This window comes from Pelobates fuscus, chromosome 5 (assembly GCF_036172605.1).
Source record: "Pelobates fuscus isolate aPelFus1 chromosome 5, aPelFus1.pri, whole genome shotgun sequence".
NCBI classification, from domain to species: Eukaryota; Metazoa; Chordata; class Amphibia; order Anura; family Pelobatidae; genus Pelobates; species Pelobates fuscus.
The window spans coordinates 201,679,305-201,704,873 of NC_086321.1; the positions used below are offsets into that span (position 1 = coordinate 201,679,305).

The window sequence follows — 25,569 nt, forward strand, 5'->3', positions numbered from 1 at the left end:
TCTCCAGGCTCTATAACACAGGCAATTCGCCTGTTTTCATTCCCTTGTTTGTGACCGACCGCAGGGCCAAAATGCATGGAACTGTTTTCGGATACTTTACCCATGCGGTCGGTCAATACTTTAAAGTCCCATAACTCCCGAACCGTTTATCCGAATGGGCTGATTCTTGCATATGTTGTCCCCCTGAATAAGGGCTATCAGGGGATACCTGTTTTGGAGGTGTAGCCTATGTATTTGGGGTACATCCAGGAATTGGGGAAAAAGGTGTACGGTATAATTGTGTTAAGTGTTAATCTAAGGGGAGGAAATGTGTGGGAGGTACATCCATGTGATTGGTTAATTTCATCCTCCCCCTGGGAGTGTCCTGTATGTACTTGTTGGTAATAAAAGCCAGACTGGGTGTCCCAGTCTTGAGTCTTGCTTAACCCTCAAAGCGATGTGTCGTCTCGGTCTTTGGGGGAATGGGATTGTATGCTGACTGCCAAGAGTGTAAGCCGATGTCTGCTTTTCTTGTTCAGCTGTTCCAGTGTTCGTGTGGTTCCAGTCGGGAGAATGGTGTTTGCAGTAGCTGCCTGTGCATCTGGAAAGGGGATTATCGCCTAAACTGGGTTTTATCCTCTTGTAAGTGAAACGGTCCGTTACAGTTACCCTCGACCTCGGCTTGTCTTTGACCATTCTATACTGTACTACTTACGTTAGTCCGGCCATTCTAAGGTCCGGTATACGTATCTGGCTACTGTTTGTACTCTGCGTGTTGGATCCCAGTCCCGATCCTGACAGTACTCTGCCAACCTCTGCAAGTGCACTTTGCCACTCATAACTGGTGTCACTATAGCGTGCCTTTAAGAAGAAAAAAGTTTTTCACTGTAAGCTAATAGCAGTCAGTGTCCTTAAAGCGAGTGTCAGACCTTCAGCGTGTACTCAGCCAACCTCTGCAAGTGCACTTTGCCACTCATATCTGGTGTCACAATAGCGTGCCTTTAAAAATAAAAAAAGTTTTTCACTGTAAGCTAATAGCAGTCAGTGTCCTTAAAGCGAGTGTCAGACCTTCAGCGTGTACTCAGCCAACCTCTGCAAGTGCACTTTGCCACTCATATGTGGTGTCACAATAGCGTGCCTTTAAAAATAAAAAAAGTTATTCACTGTAAGCTAATAGCAGTCAGTGTCCTTAAAGCGGGTGTCAGGCCTTCAGCGTGTACTCTGCCAAACCTCTGCAAGTGCACTTTGCCACTCATAACTGGTGTCACAATAGCGTGCCTTTAAAAAGAAAAAAAGTTTTTCACTGTAAGCTAATAGCAGTCAGTGTCCTTAAAGTGAGTGTCAGACCTTCAGCGTGTACTCAGCCAACCTCTGCAAGTGCACTTTGCCACTCATATCTGGTGTCACAATAGCGTGCCTTTAAAAATAAAAAAAGTTTTTCACTGTAAGCTAATAGCAGTCAGTGTCCTTAAAGCGGGTGTCAGGCCTTCAGCGTGTACTCTGCCAACCTCTGCAAGTGCACTTTGCCACTCATAACTGGTGTCATTATAGCGTGCCTTTAAAAAGAAAAAAAGTTTTTCACTGTAAGCTAATAGCAGTCAGTGTCCTTAAAGCGAGTGTCAGACCTTCGGCGTGTACTCAGCCAACCTCTGCAAGTGCACTTTGCCACTCATATCTGGTGTCACAATAGCGTGCCTTTAAAAATAAAAAAAGTTTTTCACTGTAAGCTAATAGCAGTCAGTGTCCTTAAAGCGGGTGTCAGGCCTTCAGCGTGTACTCTGCCAACCTCTGCAAGTGCACTTTGCCACTCATATCTGGTGTCACAATAGCGTGCCTTTAAAAAGAAAAAAAGTTTTTCACTGTAAGCTAATAGCAGTCAGTGTCCTTAAAGCGGGTGTCAGGCCTTCAGCGTGTACTTTGCCAACCTGCAAGTGCACTTTGCCACTCATAACTGGTGTCACTATAGCGTGCCTTTAAAAAGAAAAAAAGTTTTTCACTGTAAGCTAATAGCAGTCAGTGTCCTTAAAGCGAGTGTCAGACCTTCATCGTGTACTCAGCCAACCTCTGCAAGTGCACTTTGCCACTCATATGTGGTGTCACAATAGCGTGCCTTTAAAAATAAAAAAAGTTTTTCACTGTAAGCTAATAGCAGTCAGTGTCCTTAAAGCGGGTGTCAGGCCTTCAGCGTGTACTCTGCCAACCTCTGCAAGTGCACTTTGCCACTCATATCTGGTGTCATTATAGCGTGCCTTTAAAAAGAAAAAAAGTTTTTCACTGTAAGCTAATAGCAGTCAGTGTCCTTCAAGCGGGTGTCAGGCCTTCAGCGTGTACTCAGCCAACCTCTGCAAGTGCACTTTGCCACTCATATGTGGTGTCACAATAGCGTGCCTTTAAAAATAAAAAAAGTTATTCACTGTAAGCTAATAGCAGTCAGTGTCCTTAAAGCGGGTGTCAGGCCTTCAGCGTGTACTCTGCCAAACCTCTGCAAGTGCACTTTGCCACTCATAACTGGTGTCACTATAGCGTGCCTTTAAAAAGAAAAAAAGTTTTTCACTGTAAGCTAATAGCAGTCAGTGTCCTTAAAGTGAGTGTCAGACCTTCAGCGTGTACTCAGCCAACCTCTGCAAGTGCACTTTGCCACTCATATCTGGTGTCACAATAGCGTGCCTTTAAAAAGAAAAAAAGTTTTTCACTGTAAGCTAATAGCAGTCAGTGTCCTTAAAGCGGGTGTCAGGCCTTCAGCGTGTACTCTGCCAACCTCTGCAAGTGCACTTTGCCACTCATAACTGGTGTCATTATAGCGTGCCTTTAAAAAGAAAAAAAGTTTTTCACTGTAAGCTAATAGCAGTCAGTGTCCTTAAAGCGAGTGTCAGACCTTCGGCGTGTACTCAGCCAACCTCTGCAAGTGCACTTTGCCACTCATATCTGGTGTCACAATAGCGTGCCTTTAAAAATAAAAAAAGTTTTTCACTGTAAGCTAATAGCAGTCAGTGTCCTTAAAGCGGGTGTCAGGCCTTCAGCGTGTACTCTGCCAACCTCTGCAAGTGCACTTTGCCACTCATATCTGGTGTCACAATAGCGTGCCTTTAAAAAGAAAAAAAGTTTTTCACTGTAAGCTAATAGCAGTCAGTGTCCTTAAAGCGGGTGTCAGGCCTTCAGCGTGTACTTTGCCAACCTGCAAGTGCACTTTGCCACTCATAACTGGTGTCACTATAGCGTGCCTTTAAAAAGAAAAAAAGTTTTTCACTGTAAGCTAATAGCAGTCAGTGTCCTTAAAGCGAGTGTCAGACCTTCATCGTGTACTCAGCCAACCTCTGCAAGTGCACTTTGCCACTCATATGTGGTGTCACAATAGCGTGCCTTTAAAAATAAAAAAAGTTTTTCACTGTAAGCTAATAGCAGTCAGTGTCCTTAAAGCGGGTGTCAGGCCTTCAGCGTGTACTCTGCCAACCTCTGCAAGTGCACTTTGCCACTCATATCTGGTGTCATTATAGCGTGCCTTTAAAAAGAAAAAAAGTTTTTCACTGTAAGCTAATAGCAGTCAGTGTCCTTCAAGCGGGTGTCAGGCCTTCAGCGTGTACTCTGCCAACCTCTGCAAGTGCACATTGCCACTTATATCTGATGTCACTATAGCGTGCATTTAAAACCAAAAAACTTTCCACTGTTATAGATTGGACTACTTAGACCCACTCTTTGTCTTGCACAGTGTTATTCCTAGCCAGCATCTGTGATGGGAAATCAGGCAGTCATCTAAACATTTAGATTCAGCTTTAGCTTAGAACACCCTTGAAGGTGTTTAACCCCTTAAGGACCAAACTTCTGGAATAAAAGGGAATCATGACATGTCACACACGTCATGTGTCCTTAAGGGGTTAAGGAGATTAGGGCTAGTTTAGAGGATTCTTCTTAGACCTCTCTGAGTCTTTATAGCCCGTCTACCTATCCAGCATTTTTGGAAACTAGCTAAGAGAAAGGGTGGCTGTGTGTCTGTGATACATTTAACTTTATATCACCTTATTGACACTTTATCACTCCGGTCTCCACCCATACTCTCTGCCTATACCCATCTATTTAGAGGGAATTTCCTTGCCCCTGCCAATATTATATTATAGGTAATAGTATTACCATTATTACACAATTAGCCACTATAGGGGAATGAGTATAGTATCCCTTTGTTATTTATAAATGATACAATAAATAATTTTGTCCATTACTCAATTTACTTTAACAAAGGGTACTAACCACGGTATTAGGAAGCATTACTCTGCTTTCCCTTTCTCCCTCTATTATACACCTATGCTCACTAGGATGTGTAGGTATCACTTTATTATAGTTGTCTAACCTTTTCCTATGCCAGTTTTAGATCTCCTTCTTGGGAGATTTTTTCTTTTTTCAGTTTATTAGCATACTTTCGGGGACCCTTGGTGTTGTACGTGGCTGGGTGGAGGAAGAGACCTTCAATGACATCAGTGGAACAAGGAACGGACATGGCTAGCTTGGTATCCAACCTTGTGCAAATGGGAGTTTGCGGTTGTGCAAATGGACTGTTTGCCGTGTTTTGCGGTGCGTTAAACGGGGAGTTTGGTCTGTCACTGTGTAGCGGGCATAACCCTTACACTACCTGATCGATACAACATGATACAGTAGGTCCCCCCCTCATTATTTTTATGGCCCCCACCTACCGCTCACGGGTGGGGGCGGGAGGACAGTAGGTCCCCCCCATTGTGATTTATGGCCCCCACCCACCGCGCAGGGGTGGGGGCCGGGGGGGAGGACAGTAGCCCCCCCCCTTATCCTTATTTACTGAATATTCCCCTGTATAACAATGTTTGGCATTTAGTGAATATTCCCTATTCTGCTCTGTGTCAGTGTGTATCAGGGTCTCTGAGGACAGGTGTCAATCCATATCTGCCAAGTGACCCTATGTAGGGGGAACAGTCCCTATTCTGCTCTGTGTCAGTGTGTATCAGGGATCATTAGGATAGGTGTTAGGTGATTTATGCCCTTTATGGATTAAAACCAGACTCTGCATCAAATGTGTAATTTTCCATGGGAGTTTTGCCATGGATCCCCCTCCGGCATGCCACAGTCCAGGTGTTAGTCCCCTTGAAACAACTTTTCCATCACTATTGTGGCCAGAAAGAGTCCCTGTGGGTTTTAAAATTTGCCTGCCCATTAAAGTCTATGGCGGTTCGCCCGGTTCGCCGGTTCGCGAACGTTTGCGGAAGTTCGCGTTCGCCGTTCGCGAACCAAAAATTTTGTGTTCGCGACATCACTAAAAAGAAACTACAAAAATGAATAATATGCATGAAGACATATAAAAACTGTGTTTCATTGCCCTTGTTTGTACATGGTACAATGACAATAAGGTTGGATCTAAATCTGAATCACTGAATCTATCTTTAGTTTGATCTCACCACTCTTGTTCCAAGCAGATAAATAGTAATCAAGTAGATCCTTACATGTAGAGGATGAAGGATATCCCCGTATTGTTTTTATATGTTTAATAATATATATAGTCTTTTTTGCTTTACATATGTACATTCTTTAGTTCTACACACCCTACACATTTCTCCTTTTTTCTATTTTTCACCCTTGCTAGAACTCCTCACTCTGTTAAAATTATATTTGTAGTATTTCCCATTGCATCTGCACTCTATTACTCATTACCTTTTATGACTGAAAAAGTAACATATTTACTTTTTTAACTTCTGATATCATTAAAATAAAATGTGATTTTGTGTCTTTTAATCAGCTCCAGGATATTTACTAATACATTTTAATAATGCTATACTTGGATCAGATATGTCTTACTAAAGAAAATATGATCATAGAGTGTGGTCACTGCAGTGCCAAAAACAGAAACATATTTCACCTGGTGCAGCATATGTGTAAAGACTGCTGTGGTTCAACCAGCAGAAATACCAGGAAAGCAAAAATAGGAACAACTCAGTAGACATAGCCCACTAGTGAAACCCTTGTGTAATGAAGACCATACAGAAAACAGACATTTGTATTGTCAAAAGAATAGGGGTCCCAAAATATCTGTTTTCTCTATGCTCTTCGATATATGTAGGTTTCACTAGTGGGCCATGTTACCTGAGCTGCACATTATATTATATAAAACATACACACAATACACATTTAAACATTGTTTACTATACAACAGGATTCTACATGCAAACCTGAACAGAAATGTTATACCCATTGTTTCTATTAAAACAAAGTACACCAACAGTACACAGTGTTTAGGAATATAACTGAAAGCAATTTATAACAAAATATTTAAAATTATTTTGATCTTTTGATCTCCAGAGAGGTAAACAAAAAACAAAAAACAAAAAAAGAAACCATAACTTCTCCCTATATCATTACATTTCATTATGGTAATCTACATTTCAAAATAAAAGTGATGTGTAAGGGAATGTCATAACAATTATTTAAACTGAAGAATTCAAACACATGTAAAATAACATTCAATAAAGCACACAAAATAAATTGGAGGAATTGTGATGAAAGGTATTTTGACTTATGCATATACAAGAGTCGAATGGTAAAATATTTGCTGTTTTCTAAAATATCAAAAGACAAGTAAAAAATGGCGCTAAAACTAATATGTACAGTACAATACAAATATAAAGCAGCACTATATATCGTGAAAAAGCTCCTCTCACATAAATTGCAAAAACCAAAAAATAAAGTGCGCTCTGCCTTTAAGACCATCAACAATATAAGTGAATAATTTTCACACAAATGTTAAATAATAATAAATTTTCTAAAGTTTTATAAAGTGCACTGTGCTTAAACACTACAAATCAACTTAAGTGATATGAATACCACATACATATGCAATATCATAAAAGTGCATTAGTGACAAAACACGTAAGTGCTAAATGAAAAATAAACTCACTTTTAAAAGTTTTGAGGTTGCTTCTGTTAACACTTCAGTGATATACTCAAAGAAAAAAACAGAACAAAAAAAACTCATAGGGCAATATGCATAAAACGAAAATACTTTTAGTTTTATGCATATTGCCCTATGAGTTTTTTTGTATGTGGTATTCATATCACTTAAGTTGATTTGTAGTGTTTAAGCACAGTGCACTTTATACAACTTTTGAAAATGTATTATTATTTAACATTTGTGTGAAAATTATTCACTTATATTGTTGATGGTCTTAAAGGCACAGCGCACTTTATTTTTTGGTTTTTGTTTTCTAAAATATGCCTGGCTATCTAAAGTGCTAATCTACATCCACAATCACAATTATTTCTTTGTTACATGTTTGATTAGTTAATAACATTTTACTTTTTCAAAGATGACAGCATTGAAATATACTAAATAATACTTGTAAGCAACTGCCAATAGAGCAATGACCATTTTAACATAACAATTTAAATATATTCTAACCACTTTAAACTAGCAGAATACTTTTGGATTCTAGAATAAAACGGACAAACTTATTTTCAAGCTTTAAGTTCATAGATAATTATGCTCATTGTTATGTTGATATAAAAATATCATACCTCAAATGGAAGCTCTTTAAGGTCTAAATTCCCTGAAAAATCCAACTTTTCAAGATTTTCACAATCTCCTAATTCAGGTGGGATGTTCTTTAGGTTGTTGAAACTAACATTGAGTTCTTTAAGATTTGACAAATAACCTGTTGCAATAAAAAAAAATATATATATATATATTACTGCAAATTGCTAAATAACATGTTGCTATAAAAGAAAATATTACCATGTACAATATTTCCAATATAATGGGAATCTGCATAACTCGCCACTCTGTCACTCTCTAGTGTAGAACCTAAAGGGACACTCTGGGCACCACTTCTGCCCATTGAAGTTGTCTGGGTGCCAACTCCCATCACCCTTAATCCTACAAGTGTAATTATTGCGGTTTTTATAAACTGCAATAATTACCTTGCAGGGTTAAGTCCTCCTCTAGTGGCTGTCTATCAGACAGTCAGTAGAGGGACTTCTGGGTTCTTAAAACACAAAAAATGATTTAAATGACGCTGGACGTCCTCACGCTATGCATGAGGACCTCCAGCGTTACTGGAATCACCATAGGAAAAAATTAAATACTGCTTTCCTATGGGGAGGTCTAATGCGCATGCACGCCCATTGCCACGTATGCGCATTAGGTCTCCCCTGCCGGCTGACGTCTCCCCTGCCGGCAGAGTCTGACCCAGCGCTGAGGGACAATGGTGCTGGATTCAGGTAAGTCACTGAAGGGGTTGTAACCACTTCAGCAATATAGGATGGAGGGTGGGAGGGAGAGGGACACTGCAGGATTCTGCAGTGCCAGGAAAAGGGGTTTGTTTTCCTGGCACTGGAGAGTCCCTTTAAACAAGGAATCAATTTATCAAACAAATGAGTGTTTATATTACTTAAATTTGTACATTTACAGTACATGAGTATCACAACCAGTCTGGTGTCTTAGTATGATTTTTTTTACAGAGTTCTGCAGGAGGCAGAGCTTCTTTATCATATAGCCAGATGGAATCTTGTTTTAATTTTTGGCAGAACAGTCACTGTTTTCAAGTCCAGTTCCATCATCCTGATTTTTATATCCGGTGTCCTGCATCTGATGACACCAAGTGACTGTCCTCAGGAAGTAGGGCATGAGCACATGATTAGACACATTCATGGTGTGAGGTGGACACTAGGGCCACATGATTAGACACATTCATGGTGTGAGGTGGACCATGCAAAGAGTTACTTAAGCAGTACTCTCTGCATTGTCCTCTATACTTTTGGGAATGCTTGATACCAGGCTGACACAACCCTTCAGTGGGCAGACCAATCCATTTTGGATGTCACCAGTGACACTAGGTGCAGCAATGGCTTGCCCCAAGGTATTTATTACATTTAAGCTTGGGAAACACATAAGTAACGATGATGATGATGTGGAAGATGTAGCTTTCAAAGTCAAGTTCATTAAGTTAGTAATAAGATAATAATTATATAATTATCACCAGTCTTATATTTAAGTATACTGCTGCTTTATCAAAGCTGACTGGTACAAACAAATAGATCAACATTGCATTCCAAAACAAACTTTTATCAGAATAAAACTTTGCTTTGGACTGACACATTAAAACATATATATATATATATATATATATATATATATATATATATACACATAGATGTTTAATGTGTCAGTCCTAAGCAAATAGATAAAATAGGTATATATATTGTCATCCTGATGAAAGCCCAAGTATTGGGGCTGAAACTTCGATATTTTTAAATGATATAGAATAAAAGTTATATTTTATTTTTACTATCATCAAGTCCTTGGAGTGCGGTCATTTCAAATCATTTTTTTGTATCCTGTGCCTGACCAGCACCGGTCAATTACTCTCTAATCCAGGAGTGCAAGCATCTCGATATATATATATATATATATATATATATATATATACTGCTCAAAAAAAATAAAGGGAACACAAAAATAACACATCCTAGATCTGAATGAATTAAATATTCTTCTAAAATACTTTGTTCTTTACATAGTTGAATGTGCTGACAACAAAATCACACAAAAAATAAAAAAATGGAAATCAAATTTTTCAACCCATGGAGGTCTGGATTTGGAGTCACACTCAAAATTAAAGTGGAAAAACACACTACAGGCTGATCCAACTTTGATGTAATGTCCTTAAAACAAGTCAAAATGAGGTTACGTAGTGTGTGTGGTCTCCACGTGCCTGTAAGACCTCCCTACAATGCCTGTGCATGCTCCTGATGAGGTGGCGGATGGACTCCTGAGGGATCTCCTCCCAGACCTGGATTGATGAATGCAAATTTAAATTCTGCTTTGATTTTCAGTAGGGAAAACAAGCTTGTAGTCCAGCTTCATATAATTTAACTAAATATTTATTTTTGTATAAAGTAATTTGGTTTGGATTAAACGTTAAACGAAAGTGTATTGTCTTCTTTGTTTTAGTTACTATGCAATAGCTTCCTGCAGTGTAAACGAAGGTTAGAACAGCATGTCAGTAACATCAGTATGGCATGAGTGCAGACTAACCAAGATCATGGAAACCAATTCAATCACATCCACTATTTAGTACATGCACTACTGAAACAGCAGGAAAATTGTGCTTGTTCTGAGAATGTTACCGTAAATATTCCCAGTGACATGGTAATTCTACATACAATAATGCACTGCTTTTTTCTGCCCCTGAGCCATAATTGAAACTAAGAATAATTGGCCTTTTTGTCAATCTACTTATCGTTAAATTCAGCAACAGGATTTCATTTTATTCAATCTCTGTTATATAATATGATTTTTTTTAAATAAAAAAATTATTTTGTGCTATGTACCTAAATAAGATGCAGGGACTGTTGACATCAAACAGTTTAAATTATTGTGCATGTGGGTATGTCCAATAGCAGATGCACAATGAAAAATTGAAACAGTAAGTATGGGATTTGGGATTTTACAATATGTTAATGTCATTATAAAGTAGATGGGTAAATTGATCGTAAATGAATCCTAGCAATATACCAGTCTATGCCTTCGAGGGCACCCCTTAACCCTTCTTCACACTACCTATCTTAGCTTTAATCCTCTTTACAACTATTGCATAATACCGCTGTGGGGGCAGGAAAAGGATCTGATACAGTCAAGACGAATTTTAGTTAGGTATTTGGTTAAGGGGTGTCCTCAAAGGCTAGAATTCATTTACAATCAATTTACCCATCTACTTTATAAATTTGTGTGACCAAACTGTACCACCAAGATCTCCTTAATACCTATCCATTAGCATTTGTTGCTATACCGTTACCAATTTAGCAACATTTACATTTACATTTTTATTGATACAATTTACCAACAGACCTTGCACCCGGAATGGCTATGAGGCTGGATCCCCATTGCAAACCTTGTATCTACTTTCCTGCTATCTAACTGCAATAATTATTTCTAACAAATTGATTTATCTATCAAGCTCTTTCTGGCATATCGGATTTGATCAATATTGTAGTATCAAATCCTGACGGATAAGAGATGCATCAACGAGCGAGATATTGAATTTCGGGAATTTTCATCTCTCTCTCTTTCCTATTTGCTCTGTCGGCTTTATTAAAACCAAATCAAGGCAGGTATGACCTCATTGCTCAGTATGTATACTTTAGTTGTATAGTGTCAGAGTTACACTTACCACATCTATACATAGGTTAAAACAATGAGAACATCTATACCTAAGTTAAAACAATGAGATACTGATTTTCTCATCGCAGCTTCAGTTAACTCTTACAGTTCTGCACCTACAGCACCTAAAAAAAAAAAAAACTAACTAATTAAATCTGTTAGCACTGAAGTTTAGTGGATAGGTGAGTGCACTGGATCTTGTGTATTGTATAAATTGGCTCCCAGCAGCACCCTACTTATGCATATTCAGGTGAGTGCAGCCAGCCCCCTGTTTTCTTATATATATATATATATATATATATGTATTTGGGAGTCAAGCCAACTTTCTTATATATATATATATATATATATATATATATATATATATATATGTATTTGGGAGTCAAGTTTTGTACCCCTCCCTGTCACAGGTGCCTCATCCCAGGGCCCTATTTAGCCATGCACTGCAGATTACTCTAGATGGAATTATTTTTCCCAAGTAAGTAGCTCATGAAGCACTAGGCTGGTAGTGTAGGACCTGCCAAAGATGGGGTACATTGACGTTGTGGCAGGCTTATGCAATGTATGATCATATAATGTAACTAAACCCCCCATTATTTTATGCCTAGATTAGGTGTTTAAAAAAAAACACAAAAAAAAACCCTAACTAAATCTGTCAGCACTGAAGTTGCTGTTTAGGGGATAATGGAGTGCCCTGTATTTTCTGGTTTTATAGTATTACCTACCCAGACAGACGAATACATTAACATATCAGCAGGACAAGAGAACAGCAAGACAATTTAGAAATTATCATTTTATTTACTCTTTCTATCTTTGCCAGAATTGACTATTACCATATCAACTATCTAGGCAGACTAGTAGATTTACCTAGTTGCTTAGTAAGCACATTGACTCTGCTTTTAGACTAAGTCAATGCCTCCACAGACTCATGGTTAGTGGGGACTTTGTATTAAGATATTTTTTTACCACAATTTTAGGTTTTGGTTCCACTCACTATATTTTACAGGTGCACAATGAATCTTTTACCCATTGATTTAATAAAAGTTATGTGTTAAATTTAATAGGATCATAACCTTCGTTGGTTTATATTTCCGCTCATTTAGGAATATTGGGCATTAGTTCCCCCTCCTTTTCTACTCTCCTGTGTTACAATTCTCTTTTTTTATAGTTCTATTTAAAAGGGGTTACTCCCCACCAGGAGATATACTTACAGCCCAGCGCATTTAATTGTCTTTAATTAATTAGAACAGGATTTATTCAGTCTGTAGGTTGTATTTTCACAAAGAAAATAAAAATTACTATATAGTCAAAAGGCATTTGCCAACAACTATGTGTTTGGTTACTGGTAACGGCTTCTTAATCGCATCATAATCATATCAGTTTTGATGCCCTCAATGTTCCAAGTCCTAACCAGTCTTGTGTCAATATTGCTCCAGTGTATTCTTTCATAGACATATATCTAAAATTTTGAGTGCTAACAGTCCTACGTCATCAAGCACATGCATGTTGTTAGGGCACAAGAGTGATGTGAGCAAGCTATAATGTACAGATCTATATATCAGACTTTCCTGCTCAGTTTCATTGCTCAGTTTCAACCACTGTTGTGGTTTAAGTATGATCCCAATTGGTAGTTACCTATTGTCTGTGATCAATTACTTATCTGATTTGACGTTTTTGTGTACTCTTGAAATCCCTGATTCTGGCTTTTTTCCTGACCTCGTTATTTTTTTCCTTCTAACCATTGTATTGAGCCCAACAACTCTAAGTATTGGTAATATGTTACTATTCCTTACTACACTCTTGAAAAGTCAAGATTCAAGCTGTGTATAGAGGGAAATTTTAAAATACTTGACATTACAATAAGGCTTAAACCCTTGGATATAACTACATCACTATTCTGTTTTACTACTATACATCCGTGAGAAATCCTACTGCCATTAGGAGTCCCTGCTGTACCACTGCCACACTATATCCTGAGATGGGAATCCTTCCACCCAGGTGCTTAAGTTGGAGCTGGGTTGAAGTTCCATGAAAGTGTGAGTGCAGATTTTATTTATTTCATCGCTCACTGAGATATTCCAACTTGCTATACTATCAGTGTCTATATTTTTCTTAGTTATATTATTATTATTATTTATAAAGTGCCAACTTCACAGAGCTGTACAATGGGTGTACTAGCAAATAAGTAATTGTGACCAGACGAGTTGCTAGAATAGTATTCACTGAGGGCTTAGTGTTTTGTTTTTTAATTTGAATTTTTATTGACGGTTGCAGGAGAGGAATCAGGGTGAAGACGAGGAAACCTGTTAACCGTTGAATTGATACACTTTCCTAAAAAAAGTGAGTTTTCAATGATTTTTAAGGAATGGAGACTGGGTGAGAGTCTAATGGAGAGGGTAAGGGAATTCCACACAGAAGTCTTGAAGGCGAGCATCAGATGGGGGAATATAAACAGAGGATAGATGCAGGTCTTTGGCAGAGTTCAGGGGCCAAGACAGGACATACTTGTGTATTAGGGAGAATTGGTAGGTTGGAGCAGTATTATATAGAGATTTGCAAGCAAGTACCAGAATCTTAAATTCAGCCCTATATCTAAGGGGAAGCCAATGAAGGGACTGACAGAGGGAAGAAGGCGTGGGAGGTACAAGTGGACAGGAAGGTGAGCCTTGTCAGCAGCAGAAAGAGAATTGGGATAGAATAGTGACCACGAGATTTACCAGCGATTAAATCAGTGGATACCTTGGTCACAGTATTTTTGACAGAGTGATGAGCACAGAATACAGACTGGAGCGGGTCAAGCAGAGAGTTGGATTTAAGGAAGATTTTCAATCTTGCATCCACAACTCTCTCAAGGATTTTGGATGCAAATGGCAGCAGCTAAATAGATTTGTCAGAATTGTGGTTATGGTTGCATGAGAGACTGAAAATTATAGTGAGAGGCAGAGCAAGAGAAGGAGACAGATGGGTATGGGAAGGAGAGACATGAGAGATTATTTCCCTGATTGTAGAAAACTTCTCAGTTAAGTGAGTTGCATAGTTTGTGGCAGTCAAGTTGGTAGGAATAGGAGGAGTAATATAGTAAAGAATAGTTAAAAGTGTGAAATAGGCTTTTGAGGTTGTGGGAGAGTGTGGATATAAGGGTATTGAAGTTGTTTTCTTTTGAAGAGGAAAGAGTCAAACTGTAGGAGCCCGGCTCAAATTTATAGTAGAGGAATTTAGATGCAGAGTGAGACTTTCTCCAGCAGGTTCTTGAACATTTTTTGAAGTTTTGGGTCAGCTTGGTGTGCCAAGGTTGTAATTGGGAGTGATTGTTGTGTTTAAATTTAGGAGGTGTTGCGATGTTCCAAGTAAAGAGTGGAATTGTAGAGGGAGGTCTCAGAACTAGGAAAAATTAGATTTGAGATGGATAAAAGTAAAGTATAGAGGTTGGTGGAGAATTGCTGTAGGTCAAGACATTGGAGATTTCTGTGAGATTGATGAGCTGGGGGTGGTGTAATTTGGGTACGGGGCATGCCATTTTTTTTTAAAGGTTAGCAGATGGTGGTCAGATAGAGGAAATTAACATTGGAGAAATTAGAGGTGGTACAGAGATTGGTGAAGATGAGATCAAGAGTGTTTCCTGCTATATGAGTTGCTGAATTGGACCATTGTGGACCATTACAGATAGTAGACGAGAGGCATCAGGGCAGTTGGGGTTGTTAATTGGGATATTAAAGTCACAAGTATAAGGGTTGGAGAGCTAGAGCAGAGGAAGCTGGGAAGCCAGGAGGAAAATTGTTCAATTAATACCCTAGGGTGACTGGAGAGGGGAAAGGGTGGTAGATCATGGTAATTCTTACATTAGTGGGCTTAAATAGGTGGACAGTGTCAACTTCAAAGAAAGGAAAAGAATATACCTTACAAAGACAACCTAGGTGCTACACCAATCCCATTGCATATATTAAGGTTATACACATTGTTGCCCTTTTTTTCTTTTAAGTTTTATCTGTAGATTTGCATTGCTTTTACTATGATAAAACAGCCTGATATACTGGAGGGACAATGTATTAACATGGTCTGTGATTTGCAGCAAAAGAGACCCATGCTGTTTGAGGAAGATTTTCACATTGAACCTAACATGTTGTCATTGCCTGTTATTCCCAGCAGCAGCAGTGGCAGCATAACACCAACACAGCAGAGGTTGGGCTGAGGCTTCCTCAAGTTCAATCTCCCCAAGTTGGGTTACTTGGCTCTTCACTGGAGGTATAATCACCTGCTACTCGAGATCCAATTGGCCACTTTCCTCTTCTGATGCTGTTGCAGCTGCCCTTTTTTCAAATATCTTTCTTTACAGTGGTTTCGCCCTGCCCGACTGAGTCTTTAATAAATACATGTAAAAATGGAATGGGTGAGTGGCTGATTCTGTTCAGATTGAAATGGGTGATTCAATTCTTCTCACATTAGATTCTTGTCAGAATGGGTGAGTGGGTGGTTAATTACCCAATTACTTTTTTACAGTAATTTCTTGAAAATTCTGCTTTTTTCACCTTAAACTGACTCCTGTTCTCCAATTTTCATTAGTGCAAGATAGCAAAAAGGAAATTATTACACTCAATCATTAGAAAATAGAGCATTAGAAAACAAAGAAATGCAAAGCAAAAGAGAAAACATTACATCAATCATTGATAAAAAACTTTTTTTTTATTCTTTATTTTTGTGGTGCGAATAGTTTACACAAGCTCTTGCAATGCCCCAACAGCAAGTACAAGATTGGCAGAATACATACATGAACAGGTATAGGGCATTATAGGTCACTGCACACATTTTTTTGTAGCTAGGTCACATAGTAGTCAAACATGTCTAAGATATATAGCAAAACTTAAGATGTGGTTGGTGTGAGCTACATAGACATGAGTGGGTATGTGAGTATAAGGCTTACAACAAGTTGGAGTGACATGCGTGTTGACATTAAACAAATGATAAACAAGTAGATTGTAAGGCGTTACGCCAGGTAATTACATTGTTTCAGGGGTATTCATATTACTAAACATCTAGGAGGCAGAATAGAATGTCATATGATAGTACACATAACTGATAACAACTGGACATTGGACTTTGTGATTTAAGTATAGACTACAATAAAAACTGCAAAATTGAGGCAGAGATAGGGAAAAGCAGATCAACCGTGAACCGTGACCCCTCTGGTGTGTCATGTCGGGATTTCTGCGTCTCTGCAGGGTTGGGTGGTGTCCTTGGAATCCTCTCATGTGTGGTTTTGGTGCCATTGCTTGGGTGCTGCTGGAGCAGCTGTTGCTCCTTTGTTGCTTCTTCCTCCGAGCCGCAGTGCCGTTTACCGCTACAGCGGTATAGCTGCTTTGTTTGGGCATCTCGGCCGCGCTCGCGGGGGTGATCGTTGATGCGATGCCGTTGTGGCTGGTGTCAGAGCAGGAGGTAGATTCTTATCCCCTAATCGCTCCCACCACTTCTGGCAAACGGCGTCGAATTTAGCCCGGAAAGTCGTTGTCCAGCTATCGACAGTTTGTTGCTTAGAGTCAGCATCACTGCCGTCGGCCATCTTGGCTTTGCCGCGTGGGACCGTTTGGTCTGAGTTGTGCCTCAGAGTGCCCCCGGGGTGAGTGTTCACAGAGGGTGGATGGACTGGGATGGGAACAACTAGGGCCCTTAGTCGCTGAGGCAGCTAGTCGTGGCGAAGGAGAGCGGCCATCCCTCCCGCGTTAGCCATGTGAGTTGGCTCCGGACACTGGTCCAGCAAGTACTGCTTGTAGTGCCGCTTGCAAGGTGTCATTATGCTCTGTCTGGTGACCCCTTTAAGTTGCTGGCCTTTGAGGCCTGTTTAGTCGCTTTTTGGGTCTAGAGATTCGGCTTTTAGAGTAGCTTGGTGCCTGAGCTCTTGAGGTTCTCGTCCTCTCGGCTCTGCGGTCAGGCCCCACCCCACCCTCACTTAATATTTTTATTCTTTTTTATTTTTTTCGGATGAACAATATTCTGAAGAGACAAAATGTAGCATTGACACATTTATTTTTATATTTCCGACAAAGTGGTTTAACCAAAAATAAATGTTTCCACTGTGTATAAGTCTACTACAAATACAAAAGACAGACAATAATAATACAAATATATAATTACAAGTCCCCATTCTTTGTCAAATAATTTGCACAATTAATTAGTGCTTCATTTTGTTTCCTCCCTGTCCTATAACAAAATGGTTTATTACTCTTGGTGGATGGGTTTGAGTCACAAAAAAACAGAATGCCCACTACCTTGAAATTAAAATAATGGATTTATGGATGCAAAAGTTTAAGGATTAAATCTTTCAAACTCTGTATTTTATACAACAGCACACACAAATTCTATGGTCACTGCTCCAATTGCACCGCTATTATCTGAAGAAATGTTCATTAAATATTTCTGTAAAGAAAATTGAAGTTCTGATCATTTTCAATCATAAAAAGGAAAAGTAATCTCTTTGGCCCAATGATCTGCAATTTGTTAAAGTAAGTTTAGATTGAGAGTAGATGAAAGTTTACCAAAAAGAGCTTTGCTCGAATGCTCCCCATTCAATTAGAAGGTATTCAAAACCAAATAGATGTGAGACAAAATCAATGCACGTTATTAAACTTAAATCACTACTTTGAAGAAAAGTAGTTTAAAGACATTCAGTGGGTTTGTCTTTTGAAGTTGTCATGTAGATTCAAGTACGAATGTCTGCAATAAAAACGGATTGTTTTTTTCAGTTAATAAAACATTACGTTTTGATATGGTTTTTTCTCTGCAATCACACACGATAACTTTCAAATCCAAGCCAATGAATATGCGATTAAATAATTCAATACAAACATTGATTGACTTGACACTCAGCAAAATTATTATTGCTTTACCCATCTAAAAAAGAAAGAGCCATAATCACAGACCTACAGTTCTGAAGCCCCCCCCCCCCCCCCAAAAAAAAAAAAATTCAGTAAAGTGAAAGCAATAGCAGGCCAGCAATTTAATTTGGCTTTAAACTGATTATACAGCAAAGTCTGCAAATAATAGAATCAGGAGTCTTTTAGTCTTTTTGAGAGTAAATGAAAGAACAGCAAATAAAGTTCTAGAAAAAAATGTTTACTAGTCAGCAAAATTAAATGAGCAAACATACTTGATTATCAAAAAAGTTATCATGGCCCTTTGCATATTTAATAAATGTTATATTTATATTTTAGTTAAAAATGTTATTTGCATTCAGTCCCATACTGTTTAAAGGTATGGTTCAAGTTTGCAATTCCACTTTTATTATTTTTTTATTAAAGGCAATCAAATTGTCCTAAAAACACAATGGTTGCATTGATTTGTATGTATACCTCACTATAAGGTGCAACCTGGACGTATTTTGTTCATAGGGCAAATCATACAACAGAACAAAATGCAGTATTCAAATTTGAATAGTGAAATGTGCACATGGTTATTCACTAAAATGAGAATTTAAAGTGAATTTTAAATGTAAGGTCAAAATATCCAAGCTGGAAACAATATCTAAGTTAGTGATGCTTTCAGTTTGGTTATTTTGGCAGTAAACTTAAAATTTACTTTGAACTCACTTTGAAATCTGATTTTAGTAAATAACCCTGACTGTCTTTAACGTTCAGCATACAAAAAACACTATCCAAATATGCTGAGAAGAAGTCCATAAAAAAACGCAATAAGGAAATGGCTTCATACTCTTCCCAAATGTTATACATACATATGTTAAGCATATGAGGTAGTCTACATTATTCAAAATCAGAGCACCCTCTCAGAACAGACCATTATCCATTCCATTACATATATTCTAGTTCCATACTATGACAGTGTGTACCACTGATCTGTGAAAAATTAGGATTTAGATCTTGGACATGAACTTATAAAAATAAGTTGTGTTCAGGGCAAACAATCCGTATGGAGAGATAATGAGCAGGTTAGGAATAGCGTAGTATAGAAAGGTTAATGTCGGTTTTGGTGTGCTGGAACCGACGACATAGTAGGCCTGTAGATAAAAGAGGGCCTACCCATACAGGAGTAATGAGGGGTATATAGAGTGAATAACGGGAGTGGAGGGAGGGGACATGCAAATCGCCAGACCACGTACGGCACAGAGGAAGGTGAATGGTGCCTTTAAATAGAGAAATAGAGAAATAAAGCTCTCCCACAACTGCAGGCAAAGCCTTAACATTTGTCAACTCACCACAACTCACAGTTTACATGAGTCCAATAATACATTAACTCATTGCATTCTAAAGGCCCATTGCACTGAGGCTAGAGGTGTTGTGGAGAGAGGCACTGAGGCTAGAGGTGTTGTGGAGAGAGGCACTGAGGCTAGTGCTGTTGTGGAGAGAGGCATTGAGGCCAGTGGTGTTGTGCAGAGAGGCACTGAGGCTAGTGGTGTTGTGCAGAGAGGCTTGAAGACTATGGTGAGGCCTAATAGAAAGCAGTTGTTGTTGGGGGATTCCATCATAAGATGTACAATGGTACATCTACAATGGTACAATGTGGAGATGGACAATGGTGGTCTTGTGAGTGTCAGGGTACCTGTAGTCTCTACCTCAGAGGAGGTGAGAGACTTAGACGTTTATCCTCCCAGAGGGGTTGTTTCCTCCAATCCTCGCGGTCCTCTCGGCCATTTACAAGCCGACCGCGAGGGATCCACTTCCTTATATGACGCAACGCTCAGTAGTCGACGTCATGACGCCAACCCGGGTCGACCTGTCAGTCAAGTCCCGAGCACTAATCAGGACTCGTCGGGGGCGTGATTACCCTCTAGAATCAAGGTATAAAGTAAGGCTTTCGGCATCTGCTCATTGCCCTGTCGTGGTTCTATCCTGTCTAGTCACTCAGCGCTCTTGTATTCTAGTTGTCTCTTTGGTTCTGACCCGGCTTGTTTGTACTACCCTGTTTATCTCTGTTACCCTTTGACTCGGCTTGTCTCTCGCTTACCTGTCCTCTCGTTCCCTCGACCTCGGCTTGTCCCTGACTATTCTCTACTTACTCCTTACGTTAAGTCCGGCCATTCTAAGGTCCGGTATACGTACCTACCACCTGTTTGTACTCTGCGTGTTGGATCCCTGTCCCGATCCTGACATTACGACAGGGCCAATGGATCCTGCAGGTACAAACACTCAGGTTGGTCCTTCTGACTCTAGGTTCGACGCCATGGATCACAGAATGGACCAGATGGCTCTAGCACTACAGGCGTTACTATCTCGTTCTAGTAATCAACCAGAGGAGATGCGTAATACTTCTATCTCTCCTGTGAGTTCAGGTCTAGAGGTAGCCACTGTAGGTGCTTCTTCCCGTATCACTCCACCTGTACGTTATGCTGGTTCTCCAGAGAAGTGTTGTGGTTTCTTAAACCAAATAGGTATCCATTTCGAATTACAACCCCGCTCCTATCCTACAGATAGGGCGAAGGTTGGATTTATTATCACATTATTTGTCGAGAAAGCTTTGAGATGGGCCAATCCATTGTGGGAAAATGATAATCCGTTAGTATACAATTATAATGCCTTTGTAGCTGCTTTCAGAAGAACTTTCGACCCTCCAGGTAGAAAGGTCAATGCAGCTAGATTACTGTTGCGCCTTAGACAAGAAAACCGAACACTTGTGGATTATGCACTAGAGTTCAGGTCTTTGGCGGCAGAAGTTAAGTGGAATGAACAGGCTTATATAGATGTATTTTTAAACGGGTTATCAGACATAATCCTTGATGAGGTTGCTACTAGAGAGCTTCCTGAAAATTTGGAGGATTTAATTTCTTTTATTTCTCGCATTGATGAACGTTTAAGAGAGAGGCAGAACACTCGAGAGAGAAACCGTAGACCTTCCTTTAAACTAGCTCCTTCATTTCAAAGTTCTGAATCCACAACCTCACTTCTTCCAGAACCTATGCAGATAGGCAATACTCGCCTCTCAGAAGAGGAGAGACAGTACAGGAGAAGGGAGGGGTTGTGTATGTACTGTGGAGTCAGAGGCCATTTACGCCTAAATTGTCCTAGTCGCTCGGGAAACGCTCGCACCTAAGTTTCTCTAGAGGACAGGCCTTGGGTGTTTCTATTTTGTCCTCTAATCATAATTATAAAGATCACAGGCTTCTGCTACCCGTTTCTTTAACTTGGGAGAAAGGAGTACTAGAAACTATGGCATTGATAGATTCCGGAGCTGCTGAGAACTTTATCGACCAAGTTTTTGTTACTAAACACACTATCCCATCCCAGTTAAGGGAGACACCCTTGGCCGTTGAGGCCATAGATGGTAGACCTTTAGTTGAGCCTGTGATTTTTCGTGAAACCATACCCGTTAAATTAACTGTTGGTATCTTACACGAGGAAGACATATCTTTATTGCTTATTTCGTCTCCATCTGTTCCCATAGTCCTGGGGTATCCTTGGTTAAAAAAACATAACCCTATTATTGATTGGGAATTAGGGGAGATAGTCTCATGGTGTCAGGGTTGTCAGGACAGGTGCTTACGGACAGTGTCACCGCTTTGCGCAGTTAACACACCGATTAATTCTACCTACTCTACAGAGGTACAAATACCGCCTCTGTACTTGGATTTAAAGGCAGTATTTGACAAAAAGAATGCTGATAATTTACCTCCTCACAGGTCTTTTGATTGTAAGATTAATCTACTACCTGGTACTATGCCTCCCAGGGGTAATGTATATCCTTTGTCCACTAAAGAGAACTTAGTCTTAGAGGAGTATATTCGTGAGAACCTTGAAAAAGGATTCATTAGGAGATCCTCCTCCCCTGCCGGGGCTGGGTTTTTTTTTTGTTAAGAAGAAGGATGGTACACTAAGACCTTGCATTGATTATCGAGGTTTGAACAAAATAACCATTAGAAATGCCTACCCAATTCCTTTGATTACCGAGCTCTTTGATCGTCTAAAAGGCTCCAAGATTTTCACCAAGTTAGATCTCAGAGGGGCGTATAACTTGGTGAGAATTCAGCAGGGACACGAGTGGATGACGGCGTTCAATACCCGTTATGGGCACTATGAATACACAGTAATGCCTTTTGGTCTCTGTAATGCACCGGCAGTATTTCAGGACCTAATCAATGAAGTTCTTAGGGAATTTCAACATGACTGCGTTATTGTATATCTGGATGATATACTTATACACTCTAGAGAGATTGAGACTCACCACAGACAAGTCAGAAGGGTATTGCGCAAGCTTCTTCAACATGGCCTGTATTGCAAATTGGAGAAATGCAGCTTTGACCAATCCCAGATAAACTTTCTTGGTTATGTGATTTCTGGGGAAGGGTTTAAGATGGACCCGGATAAGCTCCAGTCCATTTTGGATTGGCCTTTACCCAGGGGCCTCAAGGCCATTCAGAGGTTTATTGGATTCTCCAACTATTATAGGCGCTTCATTAAAGGTTACTCTTCTATTATAGCTCCTATTACCAATATGACCAGACAGGGGGCTGACACTAAGAACTGGTCTACTGAAGCCCTTCTTGCCTTCAAAACACTCAAGGAACTGTTTGCTTCTGCACCAATTTTAGTTCACCCTGATACGACTCTGCCTTTCCTACTCGAGGTAGATGCCTCAGAGACAGGTATAGGTGCCATCCTGTCCCAAAGGTTAGGTGTGGATAAGCCCTTACATCCATGTGGTTTTTTTTCCAAGAAACTATCAGGTCCTGAGAGCAGATATGACATTGGTGACAGGGAACTACTAGCAGTTATCATGGCTTTAAAGGAGTGGAGACATTTATTGGAGGGCACCTTACATCCTGTTACTATTTTGACAGACCACAAGAACTTGTCCTATATTGGGGAGGCCAAGCGCTTGTCCTCCAGGCAAGCTCGTTGGTCTTTATTCCTCACGCATTTCAATTACGTGCTCACTTATAGACCTGGTTCTAAGAATTCTAAAGCCGATGCTTTGTCTCGCCAATATGAACCTTCTGCCATATCTGAGCTGGTTTTGTCTTCTATAGTACCCAGGGGCAATATTATCGCCAACACGAGTCTTAAGATTCACTCTCCGTTGCTTGGTCAGATCATGAAGTTGCAACATCTGGCGCCTAGACAGACCCCTGGGGCAAGGCATTTCGTTCCTCCTGAACTCCAACTGGAACTCTTACAGTGTTTTCACAACAGTAAGGCGGCTGGGCATCCGGGTATTCGCAAGACATGTTCCTTGATCTCTAAAGATTTCTGGTGGCCTTCTTTACGGAAGGATATTAGGGATTTCATCGGAGCATGTGAGGTCTGTATGAAGACTAAGCAACCTCATACGCTTCCATGTGACTTGTTACATCCCTTGAACATTCCAGAGAGACCATGGTCCTGTTTGGCTATGGACTTCATTGTAGATTTGCCTGTTTCTAAAAAACAGACTGTGATCCTCACGGTGGTTGATAGGTTTACTAAGATAGCTCATTTCGTGCCCTTAACTAAACTCCCGACTTCTCCTGAATTGGCGGAGATATTCGCGAGAGAGATTTTTCGCTTACATGGGATACCTTCCGAAATTGTTTCCGATAGAGGCTCCCAATTTGTTTCACGTTTTTGGAGATCCTTCTGTTCTCAACTTGGCATCAAATTGAATTTTTCTTCTGCCTATCACCCTCAGTCTAACGGAGCTGCTGAACGTACCAATCAAAAGATTGAACAATATTTGCGTTGTTTTGTTTCTGAACACCAGGACGATTGGGTCGGTTTTATTCCTTGGGCGGAGTTTGCACACAATAATCTCGTTTGTGATTCTACTCGTTCCAGCCCCTTCTTCATGAATTATGGCTTTCATCCTTCCATTCTTCCCTCGGTTTCTCCTTCCCAAGGGGTACCGTCGGTTGATGTTCATGTTGCCAATTTGAGGAAGTTGTGGGATCAGACTCAACAAATTCTCCTACATAATTCCATGTTGTTCAAGAAACACGCTGATAAGCACAGAAGGGCGGCTCCGGTTTTTGTTCCAGGTGATAGGGTATGGTTGAGTACAAGAAACATTCGTTTAAAGGTCCCTTCTATGAAATTCGCTCCTCGTTACATTGGCCCTTACAGGGTTCTGACTCGAATTAACCCAGTTGCGTATCGCCTAGCTCTTCCAGCTGCCTTACGCATCCCTAACTCCTTTCATGTTTCCTTACTGAAACCGTTAGTCTGTAACAGATTTTCCCCCACTATATCCTCTCCTCGCTCTGTTCAGGTTGAGGGTCAGGAGGAGTATGAAATCAACTCCATCATCGATTCTCGAATCTCCCGGGGGAAGTTACAATATCTTATTGACTGGAATGGATATGGTCCTGAGGAAAGGACTTGGGTACCTCAGGAGGATGTACATGCTCCTCGCCTCCGCAGGGCTTTTCACTCCCGTTTTCCATCTCTTCCCAGTTCCTTCCGCCCGGTGGGCGTTTCTGAGAGGGGGGGTACTGTCAGGGTACCTGTAGTCTCTACCTCAGAGGAGGTGAGAGAATTAGACGTTTATCCTCCCAGAGGGGTTGTTTCCTCCGTCGGCCATTTACAAGCCGACCGCGAGGGATCCACTTCCTTATATGACGCAACGTTCAGTAGTCGACGTCATGACGCCAACCCGGGTCGACCTGTCAGTCAAGTCCCGAGCACTAATCAGGACTCGTCAGGGGCGTGATTACCCTCTAGAATCAAGGTATAAAGTAAGGCTTTCGGCATCTGCTCATTGCCCTGTCGTGGTTCTAGCCTGTCTAGTCACTCAGCGCTCTTGTATTCTAGTTGTCTCTTTGGTTCTGACCCGGCTTGTTTGTACTACCCTGTTTATCTCTGTTACCCTTTGACTCGACTTGTCTCTCGCTTACCTGTCCTCTCGTTCCCTCGACCTCGGCTTGTCCCTGACTATTCTCTACTTACTCCTTACGTTAAGTCCGGACATTCTAAGGTCCGGTATACGTACCTACCACCTGTTTGTACTCTGCGTGTTGGATCCCTGTCCCGATCCTGACAGTGAGGTGTCTTCGCGGAGCTACTGCTCACAGAGACAGGAGACGTATCTGTAATATTGTTAAGCAAGCAAAGCAGGAAGGGGAATTGGATGTACTTGTCCATTTAGGGACAAGTGACTTGGCTTGCAATGAGGTTTCAGAGGTTAAGGAAGTTTTTAGTGTTTTTGCCAATGACATACGGCAGGTTGCTTCCACACTGTCATTCTCAGAAGTTCTGCCTGTGCATAACACTCAGAATGACAGGCGGATGCGTACTAGGGACTTTAAATTGTGGCTTGGTGAATGGTGTCGGGGGCAAGGATTTGGCTTTATTGCTCATGGTAGCTCTGTTTGGAATGGAAATAAACTGTACAAAAAAGATGGTTTGCATCTTTCTCAAAAGGGAACAAATGTTCTCAGTGAGCAGTTCAGAGGTTTTGCTAGGATGTATTTAAACTAGGAGGTGGGGGGGCAAAAGGGTGATAAAACATCA

At 40.3% G+C, this 25,569-nt stretch overlaps 1 protein-coding gene across 2 annotated transcripts in view; it reads right to left on the bottom strand.

Moving 5' to 3' along the window:
• The window catches only part of LRRC2 (leucine rich repeat containing 2), a 356,803-nt gene that overhangs the window by 99,387 nt on the left and 231,847 nt on the right, over positions 1 to 25,569 (bottom strand). For both annotated transcript variants that reach the window (XM_063457177.1, XM_063457176.1), the window contains exon 5: positions 7,507 to 7,643. In XM_063457177.1, coding sequence (XP_063313247.1) covers positions 7,507 to 7,643 — 137 coding nt within the window. The remainder of the gene's footprint in view (positions 1 to 7,506; positions 7,644 to 25,569) is intronic.